Here is a 22,919-nt window from a genome sequence, read left to right as displayed (position 1 = left end):
TTTCCAGAAGTTCAGAAGTGCCTCCTTAACAAATAGCTGCCGCACATCTAGAACTCTCCAAGTTTCAAACAGTTCTTTTAAATGATGGCGTAAAGCAACTTTTTTCATTGTTCTAAGCACGAGGTTTTGTACTTTAAAAACTGGATCCAAAACGCTATTACATTACTTCACTTATCTTGGCTTGAATAGAAATCCTCAATCATTAAACAGCAAGTATCCCAAATAAGAATACTTAGTAAATATTAAATATTATATAAGTTCATTTGAAAATGCCCTAATAAGACGAAACGCGTCACAATATACCCTCTTGTATATTAAAAAAAAAAAATTAAACTCCAATAAACGTGTTTTCTTTTGGATACATAACCAAATGAAATAATTTTTGCTAAGACCATGGTTCAATAACATACATTATTTGTACATTAATAAATGTTATTAAGTATTTTTTATGCAGCAAAACACTTTGGAATTAGTTTTCTTAAAAATCGAAGAATCGTTCAAGAGCAGGTGTATTTATATAAAATCCTAAATAACGAAATTGATTCTGCTGAACTATTATCACTAATTACTACTATCCGTGGCCCTGTTATAGGTCCTGTCGGATATACAGATCTGGTGGCTTCTAAAAAGAATTTCAAGGCTTTTAAAAAGTTTTGTAATCATTTCGGCGAATTGATCATGTCCAATCAATTTAATCCCAGTCAGTGAAGAATTCACTTCCCTCTCTTCTCAATCCAATGAAGTACATATTATGTACTTCTGGATTACTTTCTTTCAGCACAAAGATGCTAAGGCTACCAGATTTCAGAGAGCTCCTTCGGGCAGCTTTTTTCGTTTGACAACGAGCAAATTTTCCGTGTATGTGGGCACCGCCAAGGAGACTTATGTCCTCAGATGCGGTGTGCAGGTGAAAATAATTACATTTATCGCGTATGTTTGTCATATCATAAAAATTTTCGCGTCATACATCTTTTTAACGAAAAAAATTATGTTTTAAAAAACATATTGAAATTGCGATAGAGACGTCATAAGAGCAAAATTTTTAATTACTGTTTTTTCAGACGAGTCTGACGATGTCGGTCACGACGAAACCCGGTCACTTGTACAAAATTTATAAAATAATTATAAATAAAAGTGGAATAAAACTATAAAGTATTTTTATTATTAGAATTAAAATGCAGTTCCACCAAGAAATGTCAGTAGAAAAACTCAATACATACTAATAATACTAACATTCGTTCAAATGCTTGACCACAAAGTTTTGCTTGAAATATTGTTCGTTAATAATTTGTATCTTTACATTCTCCCAAGAAATTCCTTTCCCGGGTTTGAATTCCTCCTTGACCTTTGTTTCAAGAAGAAATGCTTGGGATTTAGAGGAAGTTGGCAAAAAGTGAGAGAACCTGTCTTGTTCGCCCTTGCGTGTCCTTACACAATAATTCTAATCAAAAAAGAAAAGCAAACGATCGTCCCCTAACTATTTTAGCGAAAGTTACTGCGGATTAAATGTTGGTATTTTGCTATTAAAACAATTTATTTATTCTAATAATTACGGGATAACTCTTTGATTCTTGACCATATTTTTAGGAGAATTTCTGAACTTTTTTTTTAAAACTCCATATGAAAAAAACAGTAATACGAATTTGTATCGTCGGGAAATTGCAATATTAAAAAGCTGTTTTTATTTCATTACGATATATTTACAAAAATAAATTTAAAAAAACATCCTAATATGCATTGACATGGATATAGGTTGTTTGCATTCCTTTTAACTCTGCGTGTAATTAATGTATTTTTTCGTAAATAATGTATACTACGGGGATGATAAAGGTGAAAGTGTATATTGGTGATTACACCTATATACACTTTCACTTTTCGTCGGGACACTCATTAGAGTGTCCCGACGAAAAGACGCGTACGTCATGAAATCAGTGGAAATAAAAATGCGGTAAGTGTTTTAACACCAGAATATTGCATATACCCTGAACTGGTGCCTGATACCTGGTTCCTGAGGTACAAAAATGATCAAGATACACTGCGATTGGTGTTCCAATGCAATGCCCTATGCACCATTAGGTGCGGAAAGATAATAAAATGAACGAATGAAATAATATGAAATGAAAAATGTTATTAAATATATGTGTATTTTCATGTTAGGAAAGCCTTAAAAACTAATGTTCTTTTGATCAATAATCAAACAACCTATCAATATAGCGCATTAAACGATTTTCCATTGTAAAAATCACCCTATACCTATTAAACTCATTTACCTCCCTTCATCCCCTCAATCTGTCATCATTGCATGTAAGGGTTGCTTATTAAAATGCATGTCACGTTGGTTTATATTTGTGTGCAACAACTATAGTGAAGGTGTATAGTGGGTTTTGCATGTTGGTTTAATTGGTGTCCTGACGAAGAGACGGGTACGTCTCGAAACCGGTAGAAATAGAAAAGTTGGTAAGTGGTTATTTACAAATATTTTATAGGATTTAGTAAAATGTTTGACCACAAAATCTTTAAATAACGATAAGATTAATATGTTTTTTATTGAGAAAGCACGGCTACGATGAGTTCTATGGTGGAGGAATGCGGTCCCTACCTTAACATTGAATGGTAGTCAGGGGTTGTCAACCCTGAGGACACGCGGCCCGCGGACAAGCCGAGGTACCGAGCTGGTACCGGGTACTGGAACACACACTCATTACTGCAGGGGCTTTGTGTCGCACCGCATTGCTGGACATTGGGAATAAATTACTCGCGTTGCTGATTATGTCTACTCCTCTGGCAGGGGTATTCAAACATATGCTAATTTAATTTTTGCCAACAAATACAAATTTAATCGTAAGATAATCATAGAAATGAAGAAATATGCCCTTTTCTGTATATTTTTGAATATTTTATTTTAATTTATTAAACATTTACATAGATCCATTATATTATAATGCATACATCAATATTTCATCATCATCAATAATAAGTTTAAAGTAAGGAATATGTCATTTTAAACTACCTTTAAATTTCATGTTTCATGTCCATGCTGAAAGTAGATATGCATTACCATGGAATGTAATTAATGTACAGGAACTTTTAAAGATTTATTTTGCATTGTGCCAATCAATTTTGGAGTACGGTATAATCGGTTGGGGTGGTGCGAGTGACACAGTTTTAAATAGTGTATTGGTTGCACAAAAATCCATCATTAAAATAATACTCAGAGTCCCGATACAGACATCTACTGAAGAAATATTCCATAAATCACAACTTATGACACCAAAACAATACTCACTTATATATTCAAACACTACTCTTACTCAAATGAAAGACATAACCCCCACAATACATCACATACAAATAATATAATCACTAGATCCTCAACACATAAACAACTTAAACAAATACAAACTAATACCACTTTCAGACAAAGGGATTTTGAGTATTATTCAATTAAAATCTATAACCTACTTCCACTATCTATTAAAGCAATTAGTAATGAGAAAATGTTTAAAAAGGCTATAAAAAAATGGATAGTGGAGCTAGGTAGAAGTAAAATGGATTGTCTCATTCGCCCATACCAATGCTGAATCAACTGCTCCACAACTGTATGGCTTATGTTAGGTTTTTGATGTTTTCATTGTGTGTTTTGTAATATAAATAGTATAGATGTATATAAATACCTTGTTTTTAAAACTGTCTGAATATTTGTTAATTATGTTTGTTTTTTAAGTGAGTCTTCTTTGTTTATTCTCAAATGTAATAAAAAAAACTAAATTGTTAAGTGTCCTCGGCACGGGAAACCCCAGTGAGGTCACATTATTTTTATTATTAATTTATAGTTTGTAAGCGAAAAATATGAATAAATAAAAAAAAAATAAAAAAATAAAAACTCTCTTAAAAATCGAAGAATAATGCTAGACCAGTTATTTTTATTCAAATTAATATATAATAAAATTGATTCTCCTAACCTACTTAAAAGACTTTCATTCCGTGTGCCATCTAGACCGACAAGACGAAATCTTCTGTTTTACACAGAAAACGCGACAGCAAACTGTTTTAAACAATCTACAATACTTAGAATATTTTTTTTATTTTTTATTTATTTAACTTTTTGTACATAATGTTATTTGTACATTGGCGGGCTTATTGCCAAATGGCAGACGATGCCTTAATATATATATCGGGAGAAAATTATAAAACAATTATGGACAGACTAAATCATGATCTTAATAGTGTATCACTGTGGCTAAAAATTAATAAATTAAAATTAAATGTTAACAAAACTAAATATATGAATATAGGAAACAAAAGAATAGAAATTACACCATCAATTGTAATAGAAAATGAAAAACTTAATGAAGTCACTGAAATTAAATATTTAGGTGTAATGTTGGATTTAAAACTTACATTTCACCAAAACGCTAAGATGGTAATAAATAAGATTGCAAAAAAATATCAATTTTGGGAAGGATCAGAAGATTTATTGATAAGGACTCCTGCAAAACTATTTACAAAGCAATTATTGAACCACACGTTAACTACTGTAGTAGCATTTTATTTTTATCAAACAAAGAAAACATAGATAAACTAACTGTATTACAAAATAAAGCCTTTAGAATCATTTTGAAAAAAAACAGATATACGAGGGTAAAGTCGATGGTAAATGAAATGAAATTATTAACATATAAACAAAGAATATTTTACAATACAATGATATTTGTTCATAAAATTATAAACTCTAATAAAAAAACAGAATTTTGGAAAAAAATTGATCGGAACCAGCATGAACACAATCACAATACTAGAGAAAAGAACAAAATTAGACTTCCATTTAGGAAAAAGGCAAAGTCACAAAATTCAATTTTATTTAAAGCAATTAAAAAGTATTACGAAATGAAAAAAAATATTTATGAAGAAAAAAACATATCAAAATTTAAAATAATGGTCAAGACATATGTGATAAACAATTTATAAATTAAAAATATTTGTAATGTTATTATTAGAACACACATAACAATATGTATGATATGTGTGCCCTATTTTAAGATTTAAATAAAAAATAAAAAAAATTTCTTCCAACCAACCAATAAAATAAAAGTTTTATTTTTATAATTCAAGTTACAGAACATATTCAATAGAAAAAAAAAGATAGAATAAAAATTTAAAGATATATAAAAATAGAAATAAACGTATTTGTTTATAGATTACCTTAAATCGAAACTATTACTCAATGGGAAAAAGGAAAAAAGAGGAAAGAGGAAAGAGGAAAAAGGAAAGGAGGAGAGATTAAGGAAGAGAAAGGAGATGTTTCTTCAGACGCGATTTAAACAGAGATAATGTAGTAACATCTTTGATGGTGGATGGAAGATGATTCCACAGTCGAGCCGCATGGACACTATATGAGTTAGAGAAGAAAGAGGAATTGTGTATGGGTATTAAGAGAGTGCCTTGAGAATGAGAACGAAGAGGTAAACCACGAACTGATAAGCGTTGAAATTTTTCACACAGGTATATAGGAGCGTTAGGACTATGAAGTACATTGAATATGCGACCAATATAACAATATATTTACCGAGGCTGATATTTTTTGTGACAATGTATGTAAATTTAGGTCCAAAATTATAGACATTTTGAGAGAAGCAGATATTTAACTTTATTATTATGTACATTTTTTTTCATTTTGTTTCTTTTACATTTATTATATTGTACATCATTTAAATTATTGTATTAAGTGTAAACAATTTTTTCGGTGTGTGCATGATTGTCTTACCCTAATATACAAAGAAATTGTCAATATTTGTGTTCATACTGTTTGTTTACCTAATAAATAAATATAAATAAATAAATGTCCACCATGAATCGAACGCAGAACATCTAGAATCGCGACCAAATGCACCAACTACAAAACAACGAGGCGGACTTATCTCCTCTCGATTTTCTTGTTCAGAACTTTTGCCTGAGAGCAGCCATCGAGTCGAAAACACTCGTCCAGGGTTCTAGTTTTATATTACACACAAAAATGTGTCCTTCATCTTCTTGGACTCATAATTCAAATGCGTATTTTGAAATTATAAAAGCACTTTATATAGATACTACAGTTTGCCCACCACATACCGCATCCAAGGACATAAGTCTCCTTGGCGATGCCCGGATGCCAAACGAAAAACGCTGCCCGAAAGAGGTCTCTTTAATCTGGTAGCCTTAGCATCTTTGTGCTGAAAGTAGGTAATCCAGAAGTACATAATATGCACTTCATTGAATTATGAAAACAGGGATGTGAATTTTTCACTAACTGGGATACAACTGATTGGACATGATCGATTCGCCAAAATGATTACAAAACATTTAAAGAGCCTTAAAATTCTTTTTGGAAGCCACCAGATATGTATATTCGACTAGACCTATAACAAAGTTATGGATAGAAGCAAGAAACTTCATTCGGTAATCATAGAGAGGGGAAAGGGACAAGACCACATGATGTGTTCAGAAGACTGATTAGGATATCCGCAGCAGCACGAAGGGGAATCAAGAATATTACAAACAAATCATATTCTGTTAAATTTACCACGACCTGATAAAAACTGCAAAGTCCACAATTCGTGTTATTTAAACCATAGGTTCTAAAACTTAATTCGCCCACCGCCCACTCAGAGAATGAAAATGTGTCTGGAGCCTCTCCAGCTTAACACAGAGCAAAATAAAAGGGCGCTGAAGGCTTTTAGGGGGGGTGGTAGAAGACAGCGTTATCGCTGACTTTGAGAAAGTCTGGTTTCAGTGAACAATTAAAAGTAATTTGTTTCACTGTAATATTTCATAATCTCTAAACTAAGCTAATATTTGGCATGTTTAATCCTATTTTTAGCTTAATATATTTTTCTGGACTTATCACCTTTTTATAATTTAGTGCAATTGGTCTTTTCTATTTATATGTTATGTTTTATAAAAAAATATCACGAAAATTGAATAATTAGATGATTTAAATACACAGGTTAATTAATTAAATAATTGAACTAAAGTCGTTTTAAAAAATAATATATTTTGTATTTAAATACGTTGATTTTTTGATCAAATATTTAATAAAAAAATGCTTCACAATTTATTTTATAGATTATATAAACATTTTTTATATGACACACGAGTAGGTACTTAACGGTTTTACCGCTCTAACGGAGCAAAATGCTTGTGTTTATTTATTTATATTTGTCACTAAAATTGTAGTCAGCATTTCTTTATAGGTTAACTCTTATTGTGTACTGACTAACTATGAAACAATAAAAATAACATTTGTAGATTTATGACAGAAAATATAAATATACATACATACTTGCATAAGTCCACATGTAGGTACACACATATGCCTATTTCACACGTATTATCAAAATGCACAGTAAATTTAGGGAGAATTGGTGTTTATTATATTTCTCGTATTTTAATAAAATTAGTGGTAATTCTCAGGTAAAAAAATTGTAAAAGCAAATATAGGGTAGATTGACATGGTGTACGGATTAGAACATTTACCTGCCGTTAAACTAATTTTAAAAATGCAATGCCTGCAATAAAAATTAAAACATCCATGTATTTTTTTCTTGCCTTATGGATTTTCGCACTTGTCTGACAAATCAACAACCCTTTGCACACCACTTTTGTACGTTGTAACTTAAAGTTTACATCCGTTGTTTAGAGCTCACAATACATATCAAACATTGAAAGGATTAAAAATGTTCAAGGATTTTTTTTTAAATGCCTAGTTTATAAAAACAATAAAATATTGTACTTACAGCCAATCTGCTAAACAAAATGGATTTTTTACCCTTTTAATTGTATCAGACGCACTGTATCTGAATTATGATATTTACATAAATTATTGAATAATAAAGTAGACTCTTTTAAATTACTCTTCAAAATTAATCTTTATGTCCCCTTTCGTATGACAAGAAATAAGTATTTATTCCATCTAACAGTCTGTAGCACTAACTGTGCATAACACTCTCTCCTCAATCTTTCTTGCTCAAACTACAATGGTACCAATATTCAGTACAGGAAATCCGTAAAAAATCTAGGAGTACTAATGGATGAACATCTCTGCTGGCGAGCTCATACTAATGAATTAAGCCGCAAAATATTTTTCAGTCTACACTCACTTAGAAGGTTGCAAAAATTCTTACCCATTAGTACTAAATGCACTCTTGTACAAGCATTACTACTACCCATTCTAGATTACGCTGATGTTTCCATGACTGATTTAAGCTGTGAGCAACTCGATAAACTTGAACGACTTCAGAATACATGCATAAGGTACATTTTTGGTCTTAAGAAATATGACCACATTTCTGATTATCGTAGGCAACTGAAATGGCTCAAAATTAGACAGCGGAGAGACTATCACTCCCTCTCACTTCTGTTCAATGTACTTCATGGTCCTAACGCTCCTATATACCTGTGTGAAAAATTTCAACGCTTATCAGTTCATGGTTTACCTCTTCGTTCTCATTCTCAAGGCACTCTCTTAATACCCATACACAATTCCTCTTTCTTCTCTAACTCATATAGTGTCCATGCGGCTCGACTGTGGAATTATCTCCCATCCACCATCAAAGATGTTACTACATTATCTCTGTTTAAATCACGTCTGAAGAAACATCTCCTTTCTCTTCCTTAATCTCTCCTCCTTTCCTTTTTCCTCTTTCCGCTTTTTTCCTTTTTCCCATTGAGTAATAGTTTTGATTTAAGGTAATTTATAAACAAATACGTTTATTTCTATTTTTATATATTTTTCACTTTTTAATCTTTTTTTTTTTTTCTATTGAATATGTTCTGTAACTTGAATTATAAAAATAAAACTTTTATTTTATTGGTTGGTTGGAAGAAATTGCCATTTGGCAATAAGCCCGCCAATGTACAAATTACATTATGTACAAAAAGTTAAATAAATAAACAAATAAATAATGTTTTTTTTTCTTCCATCTATTGATATATTTAACACGCCCCTTCATGTATTTAAAAATGAATTAAGATTCACTCTTTCTGGCTGCAATATGCTCCCACTTCTCATTTAATGATGCTGACGCTTACACACAGCTTAACACTGACTTCCACACAAATACTCAGAAAAAAAAATTGAGAAGGGAATATGAAAGTCTAAGCATTTAAAGGGTTTATGACCTGTCGTTGGCAGGTTTAAGTAGCCTGCATCCATATTCAACATCCACACTCTTCTATCTGTTGACTTTTGTGAAGTAAAAGAGCTGAAACATTTATCGTGTGGGTGAGACTCATCCGGCTGAACCAATTCACCTACTAGGCAACGCTCAAAAACAGTTTTCTAATTTCTATACTGATTCTTATACCAGTTTAACTAGCTGAAAAAGAAATTTATAAAACTAATCAACAATGCAACAATGTTTTGAGTATGTCCAAATGCACATTTTTGAGAAGGGAATATGGAAGTCTAGACATTTACAATGGCCACTTCAACCAGTCAATGACAGGTCATAAGCCCTGTAAATGCCTAGACTCCCGTATTCCCTTCTCAAAAATGTTTTCCCTCTCTGTTGCAACAAATTAAATAATCAACAAAGTTTTTTTTTAGTTTTTTTTTTTATTCCAGTAAAATAGCTATAAAGTGCAGAGCCAATTCTACCATATAAACATATAAACATGAATATAAATATAGATATAAACAAAAATGTAACAATAAACATAAATATAACAATAAATACAAATATAAACATAAATACAATTTTATATTGCAGCACTTATGGTATGTTTTGAGTATGTCCAAATGTTTGTGGACTGGCGGGATTTCCTCCCTAGGGAGTTATTTAGATCTAAATTGTTTGCGACGGGGAGTGAAAACATTTAGCCAATGACAGGTCAAAAGCCCTGTAAACGCCTTTATCACGCGCCACAGTTCTTGAACTTTGCAACAATGGTGATTGGACTCATAAAGGTAATAAACCAAAATCAGTGATCGAACATCCCATTTCCAAGACAAACAAAAACTTTTTTTTCCGAGTACCTTAGCCTTGTACATGACACGTAAGGCTACTAAATACAGGGGTCCAAATATATTTAAAAAAAAAAAAAAAAACGCCTTTATTTATAGATTTCCTTATGGAAAATGTTGTCTCATTTGGACATACTCACAACACTATTATTTTTGTAAAATAACATTTTGTTCCATTTTTCTTAAATGATCTTCTGTTCGTCTAACATAGCCGTGGATAATATTTTGGTACGTATTGTTTTACAGATTCGTTCCCATGTTGGCTGTTCGAATATATCGACCTTCAATTGAACCCCTTCGAAGTAAAATATGAACCCGCCGAACATTATGCACCGTATCTTATTAGATCGGGCCGCGCTGTCTCGCCCCGGGCAATATTTCACTTGGTGACGAGGTTTTTTGTCTCCGAAGTCCGCAGCTAAATGTCCACCGACCCTGACGCTGCCAACAGCTGATGGATGGACGGCCAGATGAGAGAGATATGCCGGACCAGTATAGCGGTCAAGCGGATGAGATGCTATTCGAATCCTGCGCCCAGATATCCTTGAACCAGGACAATAAAAAACCCAACTCTTGGACAAGAACGCCTTCATTTTTTGTTTTGTGATGAGCGTCATTATAATATTTTTTGATTTACTGCAGCGTTCAAATCATCGCAAAATATTTTAATGGATTTATTCCGTACGTATATCAACAACAATTGCTAGTTAATTTTTTGTCCTAGATTTAATATTTTTTTATTTGTCTTTTATTTCAATTGTGCTTGTGTGTATTACAAAGATTTTTGTTGCCATTTTTTTTAAAGAACTAAGCCCGTTAAATAATTTTTAAAAAACATACCGGCAATAAAATGAAAATTAAGTGGTTAAAAACAAAGCCGTTTTATTTTAATTATAATTTTAACGAATAACCACAACCACATTTGTCAGCCACGTGGTGTAATGATCAGCGCCATTGCCTACCATGCGAAAGGTCTCGGGCTTGTTTCCCGACATGGTTGATATGAAATATTTATTTTAAATGGTGTTTTCACACCAGAATATTTCATAGTTCCCGGACTGGTACCTGAAGCGTAAGACTGATGATCTTAACTTCATAACAAAAATGATGAAGATACGCTGCGATTGGTGTACCAATGCAGTGCCCTATGCACCATTAGGTGCGGAATGGGAATGAACAACCACAAAGTTAGTTTAAATACAAAATTTATATACTATTTTTATTCATTGAATAATTTATTTATTTATTAATTCATTCAAAATTACAAGATTAAATATTTATGAACTTATAAAGGCTTTTTAGGCTATGCCCGTGTCAAGCCACAATAAATAACAATAAAAATACATGGTAAAATTAATTAGATCAAATTATAATGACATAGAATCACAATCTAGAAAAAAGGTAAATGTAATAAATAATCAAAATCCAAAGAATACAATGCAAAAAAGATAATCAGAAATAATTTAAAAAAATATATATTATACAAATTAAGAATCACACATAATCAAATATACAAAATGGTCTGTATCATTAAAATCAACAATATAATAGTAAAATATAGTAGTATTAAAAAAAATAACACAAAATAAGAGCATGATTTAAATCAACAGAACAAGAATATATATATATATATATAAAAGCATAATTGAATTGATAATTGAGTTAATAATGAAGGCATAACTTATATTCCTGCCTTGTAGTTTATTGTTGTTACTGCTTTTAACTACGGTTTATGGAAGTAGTTTGTGTCAATGAAGACGTGAAATATTTTTTTCCGAAATTGCAAAATTATTTACTAAAATAATTCATAAGGTTTTGAACTTTCACATCAAGTAAAAAAATGAGCTTCCTGCTTTCATGTAAGCAAAGATCAATGTACGCCGATATTGATCAATTGAGTGATCAAAAGATGTAAGAAGAATAGAAAGCAACAATGTTTGAGTATGCCTAAATGCTTGCAGACTGGCTGGATTTCCTCCCTAGGGGGTTATTCATATAAACATTGATTTCAACAGAGAGGGAAAACATTTTTGAGAAGGGAACATGGAAGTCTAGGCATTTACAGGGCTTATGACATGTCGTTGGCTGGTTTAAGCTACCACTTTACACACTGTGTAACATTCACCATTCTGTCCGTGTTTGAACATCCACATTTCCTCAACTCTTCCATCTGTTGACTTTGTGTGTAAAGTGGCCACTTAAACCAGCCAATGACATGTCATAAGCCCTGTAAATACCCTGTAATACCAAAAATGTTATTCCTCTCTGTTGAAATAAATTTAGGATAGAAAACTTTCAACACCAAGCTTTTAGCACAAATAAAAGCCCAACAAGCTAATCTTTTAATTGTTTTTTGATTATGGTTTAATATTTTTTTTATTCCGTTGCAGCTTCATTTTACTCAAGTTAGAGAAAGTTCATGTTTAGTTATAATTTAAGTGATAATTAAAAAAAAAAAAAATATTATTTCATAATTTTGAACATATATAATTAAGGACAGTTATTCGTCAGGTCTATCACACTACTGTTTGATTCGATAATAAAAGAAATTAAATGATAGTGTTAATTGAATCGGCATTAACTTCGTAACACTTCATTATAAATTATTTTGAAAATAAAACTTTGTCATAAGTGTTACACAATTTTTATTCTTTTACAAAAACACTACTACAGTTTCAGGAGAGCACTCCTCTCATCGACGGGTGATATAAAACTAATAAAGTAAACACAGAATATTGTTCTCAATGTTATAGAATTTAAACAAAAAATAAACAAATTAATCAGTGAAACGATAAGTGGAAAAAAGCTCTAAAAAGCTCTATACTGAAGATTGAAAATTCCGAACCCTCAGTAGTACAGGATCGACAAATAGCTTGGCCATACAATATTTCGTGTGAACTGCGACTTGATGACACACGAATTCGTGTTTCTTACGAATCAGATGATAAAGAAAAGTTTAGACGATTGGGCGATTCCGCGCATGCTAAGGATCCTGAGCGCTGGATGCATCCCAAGTCGCAGGGGATGCATGCGAAGTAAGTTTTTTACTCCTCACACATTCCGCCGGCGAACAATGGACTCGGAGTGACGGACGCAGGAATGCGTTACGGCTCTTCTCTGCTCTACAGAGGAAATCATGTAAAAAGCCAACATAATAAGCCCTGGACGAAATGAAAATTGATGTGAACCGTAATCCGACCGGCTGACATTGGGTTGGCGAAGGATGCGAGATTTGCGCTGAACGGAGATTCGCGCATCGCATAGTTGCTGAAACCTATACATTTCAAGTAGTGTACTCTCAATTATGTTTTTGTACTACCTAGTAAAGTGCGTTCGAATGTATAATAAGCCTATGTTAATGTATTAGTGAATATTGGTGAACTAAGTAAACCTTAGAGTGTATAATCTAAGAAGTAAACCTACAATTTTTGCTTGAAAGCAGGCACATTTCTATGATTTGGATGAAAACTTTTTGTTGACACATAATCATAGTGAACTAATGATTTGAAAGGACTGTACCTCCCTATGATGATTTTCAAATTTAAACGTTTTGATCCCTCATAATGTTGAATAGAAATATTAAACAACAGAAAAATAATTTACTATTATTATATTAACATATTACAATAGAGGTGAAGAACATTTTAGAGAAAGTAATATAGAAGTCTAGGCGTCTACAGGGCTTATGACATGTCATTGGATGGTTGAGGTGTGTTATGGAACCATGAACCTAGATATAAGTTCGTGACAACTAGTAAAACTTCCCAATGCTGTCACATGATAAATTCTTAAAATATTGTCCAGATAAATACATCTTTATCTCAGTAGTATAATTCCATTCACCCTCGATAGTTAAAATCAATGTTTACTTGAGCCCAGTCCAAAAGATGACACCCGCGGATCAATTTAAATACTAGTTTGATGGTTCCCAGTCTCAGAACTAATTTAGACGTTAAGACATAAACATCATATACTTAGATATATATAACCAAAAGTTATTATAATCAAATAAATCCTATTAAAACAAACGTTTATTTTGTCTGACCCTTAACAGGTGGCCACTTTACACACTGTTTAATATTCACAATTCTGCCCATATTTGAACATCTATATTCTTTCATCTGTTGATGTTTGTGAAGTCAAAGAGATAAAACCTTTATATATGTGGATGAGATTGATCTAATTGAATTATTCCACCTACATACTTGGCAACGCCTGAAAATGTTATATTTTTTCAATTTCTGTTCTTCTTCGTGCACCAGGTGGATTTATCAACAATATTTTAAGTTTTTCCAAACTTTCGTAGACAAGGACTGGATTCAACTCCCCGGGGAGCTGTTAATATTTATATAGTACAACAGAAATGAAGAACATTTTAGAGATTTTATTATTAAACTCGTGACTGAGCAAATGTTGTGAGAGATTTATTTAAATGTAAAGTTTTTTTTCAACAGAAATAAAGTTGTCGATAATTTTTTTATTTTTTATTTTATTATTTTTTCACGCCCATAAGGCTTTTACAAACATGAAAGTTTTACAAAATATAAGTACATAAACAAGATTAAATTTAAAAATACAATATAAAGCAACAAAAGATAGAACAGTTTTAAGAAGTAACGTTGGTATTAAAAAAAGAAGATGAATATATAAACAACATAGATTTAAAAAAAAAAAAACACAATATAAAGAAATAAAATATAAGAACAGTGTTAAGAAGTATAGTTGGTATAAAAATAAAAAGATGAGTGTATTAACAACATAAATTTTAAATAAATACAATATAAAGTAATAAAATATAGATCTGTGTTTAAAAGTTAAGTTGGTTTTTAAAAAAATTAAAACAATATTTATTTATATTTCTATTTTTTTTAATTCTTTTTTTTTTTAATAAGCTAAAGAAATACAATTAAAGGTTTAAAGCAGATAGGTACATAATGTTATAAAATACAATATGAACCGAATATTAAGTTCTATTTGATAAGGAACATATACATTGATATTTAAAATTTACAAGACTCACGCTAAAGGCATAATATTTATGTCTTGGCATTAACAGAACTTATGATCATACATCGATGGGGTTAAGTGATCACTGTATAACATTTACAATTCTACCTATGCATATGTGTTTTTATTCTATTTTATTTAAGGAAAATAACGACATTTTTTACATGAACATTAAAATATTTTTTAAAGGGGCTATAATATGCATTATTCACGGTGAATAGTAAGAATTACTGATTAATTACAACATATACCTAGTAATAAAATAAAATTAAGAATGATAACATTTGCAAGATGCCACTAATAAAAAAAGGAGTATTTGAGTGTTCTATTACCTTGTGGCATTTTTTATTATGTATATATGCTTGGACTTAATAACATATTTACTTGCATTTTAGCGCAATATAAAAAATGAAAGCACAAAGAAAACTGTCGACACCATTTTTGGAAGATGTAAGCTTTTTCATAGGCCAAAAATCTTTGTATTGGATTAGTTTCCAAGCTAGACAACGTTATAATTTAAATTATATTATTATGGAAATATTACTTATGTTACGTTTAGAGATGTTACGTTTAGAGAAGGTACACAATAAGTTTATTGATAAAGAAGGTTTCTGTTTTCTGGATTTTGACCTAGTGTTGTAACTAGACACCGATTACTATGGAGGTTAACAGAACCTTCAATTGTCTATGGAGAAAAAGCGAATTTTCCTATCTGAAAAATTGTATTTATTTTTTAAACATAATGATGATAAAGATATCTCTATTTTTTATACTATACATGTTATGAACTTTCGTACTTCTTTTCTAATTAGAATTTATTTTTTACAGTTGAAGATAACTCTGTAAACTTCTATTGTAATCGCTGTCCTAGGTCCGTATTACAATTGAAAGTTAACAGTTATCTTCGATTTTATCTGCAAAGTTAAATGAAATTTTCTGTGTGAAAAATAGGGTATGTGTGTATTTTTTCCGCTAAACATGTTCAATTGCATGTTATCGATGAAGATATTTAAAAAATTTGTACAAATATACACAATTTTGTAGATAAATTTCGAAATTACTTTATCGCCAGTCAAAGATATTTCTGTTAACTTCACATTGTCCTGGTGTTAAAACTGCAGTCATTATATTTTTTCTGGTCATCATAAATTTATTTTGAATTTAATAAAACAAAGACTGATTTTTTTCACACGATAAACAAATATGTTTTATTTTGTATCTTTCTTTCAAATTTAATTCAAAGGATGTGTGTGGTCGTTTTTTCAGTCATTAAGATTAAAAGTTAGTTCATTCACTTTACAAATGAAGATATCTTCTACCTTCTAAGCTACCTTAAATAGTAATATTGGTCAAGTAAGAAAAACACACCGCATAAAAAAACCTAACCATCCCTTCGATGTTTATTTCTTGGCGCTATTTCGATGCGTTCATTTTGAGGATGTTTTTTTTACTTGTCTGTATCTTCGTTGAAACAGGATGTTTTTTAAAGCCGTTTATGTTATCGTCTAGTGATCTCGATGATTGGTCCTCTTATCAGAATTATTGCCTCTGCTTGCCCAAAGTTGCCAAGTGGCACTTAAAATAAACGACCTGTCATATAAGCTGGAAACAACTTTGTAGAAAACGTTGAAAAGCTTAAAAAAAATAACTAATTAGTGTAATGTAATTTTTTTCTTTCAGTGCCACAGAACAGCGTTTATTGATTATATTAAAAGTTCCATGTTATAATTTTACATTTACTTTTCGGTGTGACAACTTTTTTTCAAATAGGTTTGTTTTTCACAAATGTTTTACAAAACATTTCACAGTCAAAATTATCTATAAGGTACTTAGAAGGCGTTTTTCTGCTCCTTTTATTTATTTTAAGATCTTCTGTGAGAATAATGGTTTTTAGGAGATTGTTAAACAATCTTGGAATGTCGCCATTTGATGTCCGTTCTCGGGGAACTCCAAGGGAGTTATTATGAATTATATATTACAACAGAGATGAATAATGATGGATGAATCAGGTTGTGGTCCCGGGGCTAGTGTTGCGGACTCACGGATCAGAAATCCGAAGTTCGAACCCCACTCTACCCCAACATAATTTTCATTTTCTAATGATGAGTTATTTACAACTCGTTAAAAATGGCTACCAAAATTGAAATATTTGGGTAAATTAGAGGAAAGCAAATATTTTTTTTCCAAAAAAAAAAATTATGGAAAAATATTTTAGAGAAGGGAACATGTATGCCTAGGCATTTACAGGGATTATGACCTGTCATTGGCTAATTTAAGAGGCGACATTACATACTGTGTAACATTCACCATTCTGCTTATGTTTGAACATTTTTAGGCGTTGGGTAGTAGGTAAATGTATCCGCATCAATAATAAGAATAATAATAATTTTTATTCTAGTAATGGATAAATATTGCGGAGCCAATTCTTACATATAAAAAAACATATTTGATTTTTATATGACAATCTAAAGATAACTTACATAATATGTAAAATATATATGAATAAAAAATTCAAAAGATAATAACTTTAAAAAAAATTAAAATAAGCTACAAATCAAAAATATAATCAACTTGTAAGGAAAGAAAGAAAAAAAATTGTTAGATAAATGAGAGACAATAAAGGTTTCAGCTCTTTACTTCACAAAAATCAACGGTTGGAAAAGTTTAAGAAATACGGATGTACAAGGCAGAATGGTGAATGTTACATAGTGTGTAAAATGGCCACTTAGACCAGCCAACGACAGGTCATAAGCCCTGTAAATGCTTAGACATCAATGTTCTTATCTTCAAAATGTTCCCTATCTTAATTTTAATACGGTTATTGTAATAATTTTGTATTGTTTTTGTGGTAATTAAATTTTTGTTGTAATTTGATATTGCTATTGCAATAATTTAATACTGTTATTGTATGTCATTATTTATTTTAATTTACTGCCTTTTTTCCCTGTCAGTTATTGTGGCTTAACACGGGCACAGCTTTAAATGCCTTAATAAGTTCATAAATTAATGTTAAATGTAACTAAATTTTAAATGAATAAATATATTGACATAAAATCTCCCTTTAAATAAAATAAAGTAGAGGCTATAATTTGCTAAATTATCAACGGTGGAGACACCAATTTGGTTCTCTCGATTCCAAACTTCGTATCTCATATTGTCGTTTTATAGTTGTATTTATTTACTTTACTGAAACAGTCAACAATAATATAATATCATAAAAAATATTCGGTGTAAAGACAGACCAGCGAAGTTACTAAATAAAAATCATTCATATCAAATTGTGGTACAACAAAAGGGTGTGTTTGTGTGTATTTGTATGAGAGTAAGTGTAGAGGTGCGTTTGTGTATATTTGTGTGGGAGTAAGAGTTCAGGTGTGTGTAAGCGTGAGCATCATTAAATGAGAAGTGGGAGCGTATTGCAACCAGATATAATGAGTCTTGATTTATTTATTTTTAAATTAAGGGGCATTCAAATTTATAAAAAAAGCATTATTGTTTGAACAAAAACGATAGAGGAAAGAGTGTTGTGCAAAGTTAATGCTACAGACTGCCAGATGGAATAAAAACTTATTTCTTCTCACGCGAAAAGGGACATTAAGATTAATTTTGGAGAGTTGGCTAAAATAGACTAATTTATTATTTAATAATGTGTTTAAATAGCATAATTCAGATATAGTGCGTATATTTTCAAAGGTAAAAAGTCCACTTTGTTTAGCTGATCGGCTGTAAGTGCAAAGCGTTTTATTGTTTTTATAATCTAAGATCTAGGTATTAAAAAAATAATGATACTTATGATATGATTTGTCCTATGATACTTCTTTAATATTCGATAAGGAATTTAATCTTGAATGTGGACATATTGCATTTTTTTCACAAACGTTTCATAGAAATTTAGTTTAGTGAATAAAAAACAGGCTAGAGACGCCATTACAGACGAACAGAATACAGACCATATCTCGAGTGGACCTACCCAGTACCGGTGACCGGTGTGGCGGTGTGTAGTGTGCAGTTGTGCGCAGTGTGGAATGCATTAATACTGTATTGGCACACGTGACGTATCAAACACGAAACAAGTGAGCTGAGGCTGCAACACATTCTTACACCTGTCAACGAAATGCGGACATACCTTATCGTTCGATTTTTAAACATTTTTCATCGCTTCTCAAACTGTTTATTTATAGACGCCCACAATACATTCAAACACTGCACAACAATAAAAATAAATACAAGTGTAATCTAACGAATCTACGGATAATCATCAGAAAATTTATTTAGTTCAGAATTCAAAACTTGATTTTCAATAGCGATATTTTTATTTTTAAAATTTATTTAATTAATATAATTATACATATTTACAGTTTTCAAGTTTTAATTTTTTTCATATTTTTACTAAAACTAAAATCCCACCAAGCCACTTTCTGTAGCTTGTTAGTGGAGATTATATGTACAACATTATTTTTGGTACGTGTACTTGTACAAATCTGGATTTTCTCCCAAGGGGGAGTAGGTATATATTTTTTTTATTTATATCCCTACAGAGATGAGGTAGATTTTTTTTTTTTTTTTCCAAATTCAGGATTATGGATATTCGAGCGTTTACAGGGCTTATGACCTGTCATTGGCTGGGTTCCTGAATTTGGAAAAAAAAAAAAATTCTACCTCATCTCTGTAGGGATATAAATAAAAAAAGATTAAATGTATACTAACTTTTATAATATTATCTACATTTATAAAAACAACGAATTAACAGATGATATAATTAACAGCCGGAAAGATCAGAATATACATGTATATATAAATATTTTTTATTTTTTTTAAATACAAGAAAATATATAAAAAATAAAAATATTTACACATAAGCTACTATTTATATACAAACTCTTGATCGAGTAGCCACTGTCTTATTTAGCTCTTGTTACATTGTGTGTTAAATTTAACTTTTTTCTTTTTAAAACTGAAAATGCAAATTAAAAATCATAAATTTAATATGGAAAACTAATTTAGTTCAAAAGGTCATCTTTATATTGAAATGCCGTCTTTATTTTAACACGCCTCATATGTATCATCGTAAGATCCTAAATATTTATTTTCAATTAAAATATTTTGAAATAAAACAGTTTGAAGAGTTGTTTTATCGGACGCCCTGTGGTCCGCGGCCCCGCGTGGTGTGCGGTGGTCCGTAGTCCGCAGCTCGGCCTTATCTTTATGGGCCCCGGAGGAAAGGGGCCGAGCGCTACCGCTGCCGTTCTACCGTCTACCGCCATCAGGGCCCCTTTAATTGCATCAAAACTGATAACACGCCAGCCCGGAGATTAAAACCGAATTTTATATATTTAATACTCTCGGAAATGGTGTGATAGACAGAAAAGATGAAGTAATTATCGCTGTTTATTACTCGTGACGTCATTATTGCCTTTATTTTTTTCATTGTTACCTGAATACACAATGGCGATATTTGAAAACGACGCGAAGTGAAAAATTTCAAATCAAACGACTTTATTCGTTTTGGTTTACATTTATGCATATTGTTTATTTCTACTATTTATTAAAACTGTTTGATTTGGGACTCAAATCTGGATCCTCAATGACCATTATGATCTACGGTTTATTATAAATAAACTAAGTACCTATTACTACTACTAGTAAGAATACTTATTAATAATTTATTTTTGTAATAATAACTTGTGTCTAAAAATGTAAATAACTTGTTATTTCGGAATAAATAAAAATGAAATAATAATTTAAATATATAGGTACAATCTTTTCTTATCTCGAGCAGGTATATTTTGCGGGTAGATTTTTAATTGCCTCGTTACTACGAGATTAATTCAATTTCCTTACACCTAAACAAATAAGGTTAGGTTAGGTCAAATATTTATAGACAAGGGTACTAGATTAAACCCTCTTGTATTCATTTCTTAGTGCACTATAAAGCGATACTTAAACCTGTCAACCTGTCCTGTAAACGTCTAAACTTTCATATTTCCCAGTAATTACCTCACCCTAAGTGTCTGAAGAAAATCAACTCTTCATTTAAAAACTAGTTAAAAGACTTTGCCACTTAAATCATTTGTTCAATGTGAGCCTCACCTTTGAGTAGGATCTTCTTCATGCTCTTCCTCACCGTGGTGCAGTTCCATCTCCGAGAGCGGAACTGGAAGCCGCACTCCGCCGCCCCCAGGCCCACCCCTCGGGCCACCTCCCGCAGCAGGGCCGTCTCGTTGCGGCAGATGTCCGCCAGCTTCCCGCGTAGCTTTCTCGACTTCTTGCAGATTAGCTTCGGATCCATCACCATCTGGCTGCCAGCGGCCCTGGAAAGTGCCAAACTGATGACCAGGAGTCAGAAGATTCAGAGAAAATGTGCTTAACTTGTAACGTGGCAGTAAGAAAATAAAAGATAAGAAATGAGCGATATACACTGCAATATGCTTATTAATGCAATCTCCTAAGCATCATTAGTAAGAAAATTGAAGAAAATTGGTATTTGCCTCAGAGTAATTATGCGTTAAGCTATAGAGGAGTCCAAACGTAGGAAACCCATCATATGACTATTGGGTATTAAGTTAGCTACAGTTCGCAGCAAAACAATGGGCCGTACTCAGGTCGAAAATTGCCAAATGTATATCAATTTGCATTGTAAAAACTCCAAAATATGTACCCGTGTATTTATTATTGCAGGGTTATTCTAATTTATTTTTCTATAATTCGCCTATAATTATTTTATAAAATTGAAAATACGTGTGGGTGTTTATTTTTTATTTATTTATTCATTTTATTCACAATACACTTATGTTACATTGAAAGTAACCAAAGTCCTATGTTGAGTTTGTTTGTTTGTCCGTCACATCTCCGAAACGGCGAGTTGTAGCAACCTGAAATTTGAACATGTAATTTTAGATGCGATTTCAAGGTTAACGTTGCTTTTTTCGAGTAAAATTTGAATCGACCTCTTCTCGATAAAGATTCAAACTTTATATGGATGCCTAGTGCGGCTCCAACATATTGCCCGTAATCAACTGTCATTATCAACAGTAAACATACTTTAGTTCCCAAATGTATCCCCTAAATTGAGAAAAAATAGTATTTGAAGTAAATATATTGAAATAAGTAAAGTTTTTAAATAACATAATACACGTGTCGGGACAATAAATGCCAAAAATCAATGTTAATCATAGAAAAACATTAGAAATCAATTACCTATAAAAACTGACTCCTTCAACACCTTTGACGCTCCTACTGCTGCAACCAAACATACGGCAATTCACCATTGTCGATTTTGATTTATTATAACTCAATAACGTAAATATCCAAGTAATTAACAAACAAAGCCAAGCACAGCGACAAAAGCATCCAATGGCACCGTTATGCCTATAGTGTCAAATAAAACAAAATGGCCGCCAATTTGTTGCTAACCAACATCACTTGCGTTCTATGAAACATAATGATAGGGCTTTTCTATAGGTATTTCCTCATTTTAAAATAAACAGAGGCCAGTTCGAAATTATGAATTACGTATTATCCAGGCTTAACAATTTTTGACAGAGGACTAAACCCGAAACCTCGTGTGAACCATTTTAGCAAAAAAATGCAATTTTATTATTCCTTTTTGATGCGTCTTTTGAAAAGACATATTTTGATAGCAATTTAGAAAAATGTTTGTTTTTTTAAATAATTCATATTTTTATATGAAAAAAATCTTCAGCGAATAGCACAAAGAAAGCAGCGAGAAGGTAAAAAGAAGCAAATAGCGAGTAGTGCAGATGACCAACTTCATTAAAACCCCCCCGATTTTTATCCATGACAACTAAAGTTTTTTATGAGAAGACGAAATAGGCTTAAATCGTGTTTTAAACGTTGAGGTATATAACTAGAGTAAACATGGGCGTTCAAAATATGTCCCCTCAACCTGCGG

General features: G+C 31.5%; 1 protein-coding gene across 1 annotated transcript in view; it reads right to left on the bottom strand.

Moving 5' to 3' along the window:
• The window catches only part of Wnt6 (Wnt oncogene analog 6), a 77,653-nt gene that overhangs the window by 12,396 nt on the left and 42,338 nt on the right, over positions 1–22,919 (bottom strand). The window contains exon 3 of the mRNA XM_088239120.1: positions 21,098–21,318. Coding sequence (XP_088095246.1) covers positions 21,098–21,318 — 221 coding nt within the window. The remainder of the gene's footprint in view (positions 1–21,097; positions 21,319–22,919) is intronic.

Source organism: Micrasema longulum, unplaced genomic scaffold (genome assembly GCF_059751315.1).
Source record: "Micrasema longulum isolate JH-2025_06_02 unplaced genomic scaffold, ASM5975131v1 h1tg000113l, whole genome shotgun sequence".
NCBI classification, from domain to species: Eukaryota; Metazoa; Arthropoda; class Insecta; order Trichoptera; family Brachycentridae; genus Micrasema; species Micrasema longulum.
The sequence above is the reverse complement of the archived record's forward strand: the minus strand, read 5'-3'. Positions and strand labels throughout refer to the sequence as shown.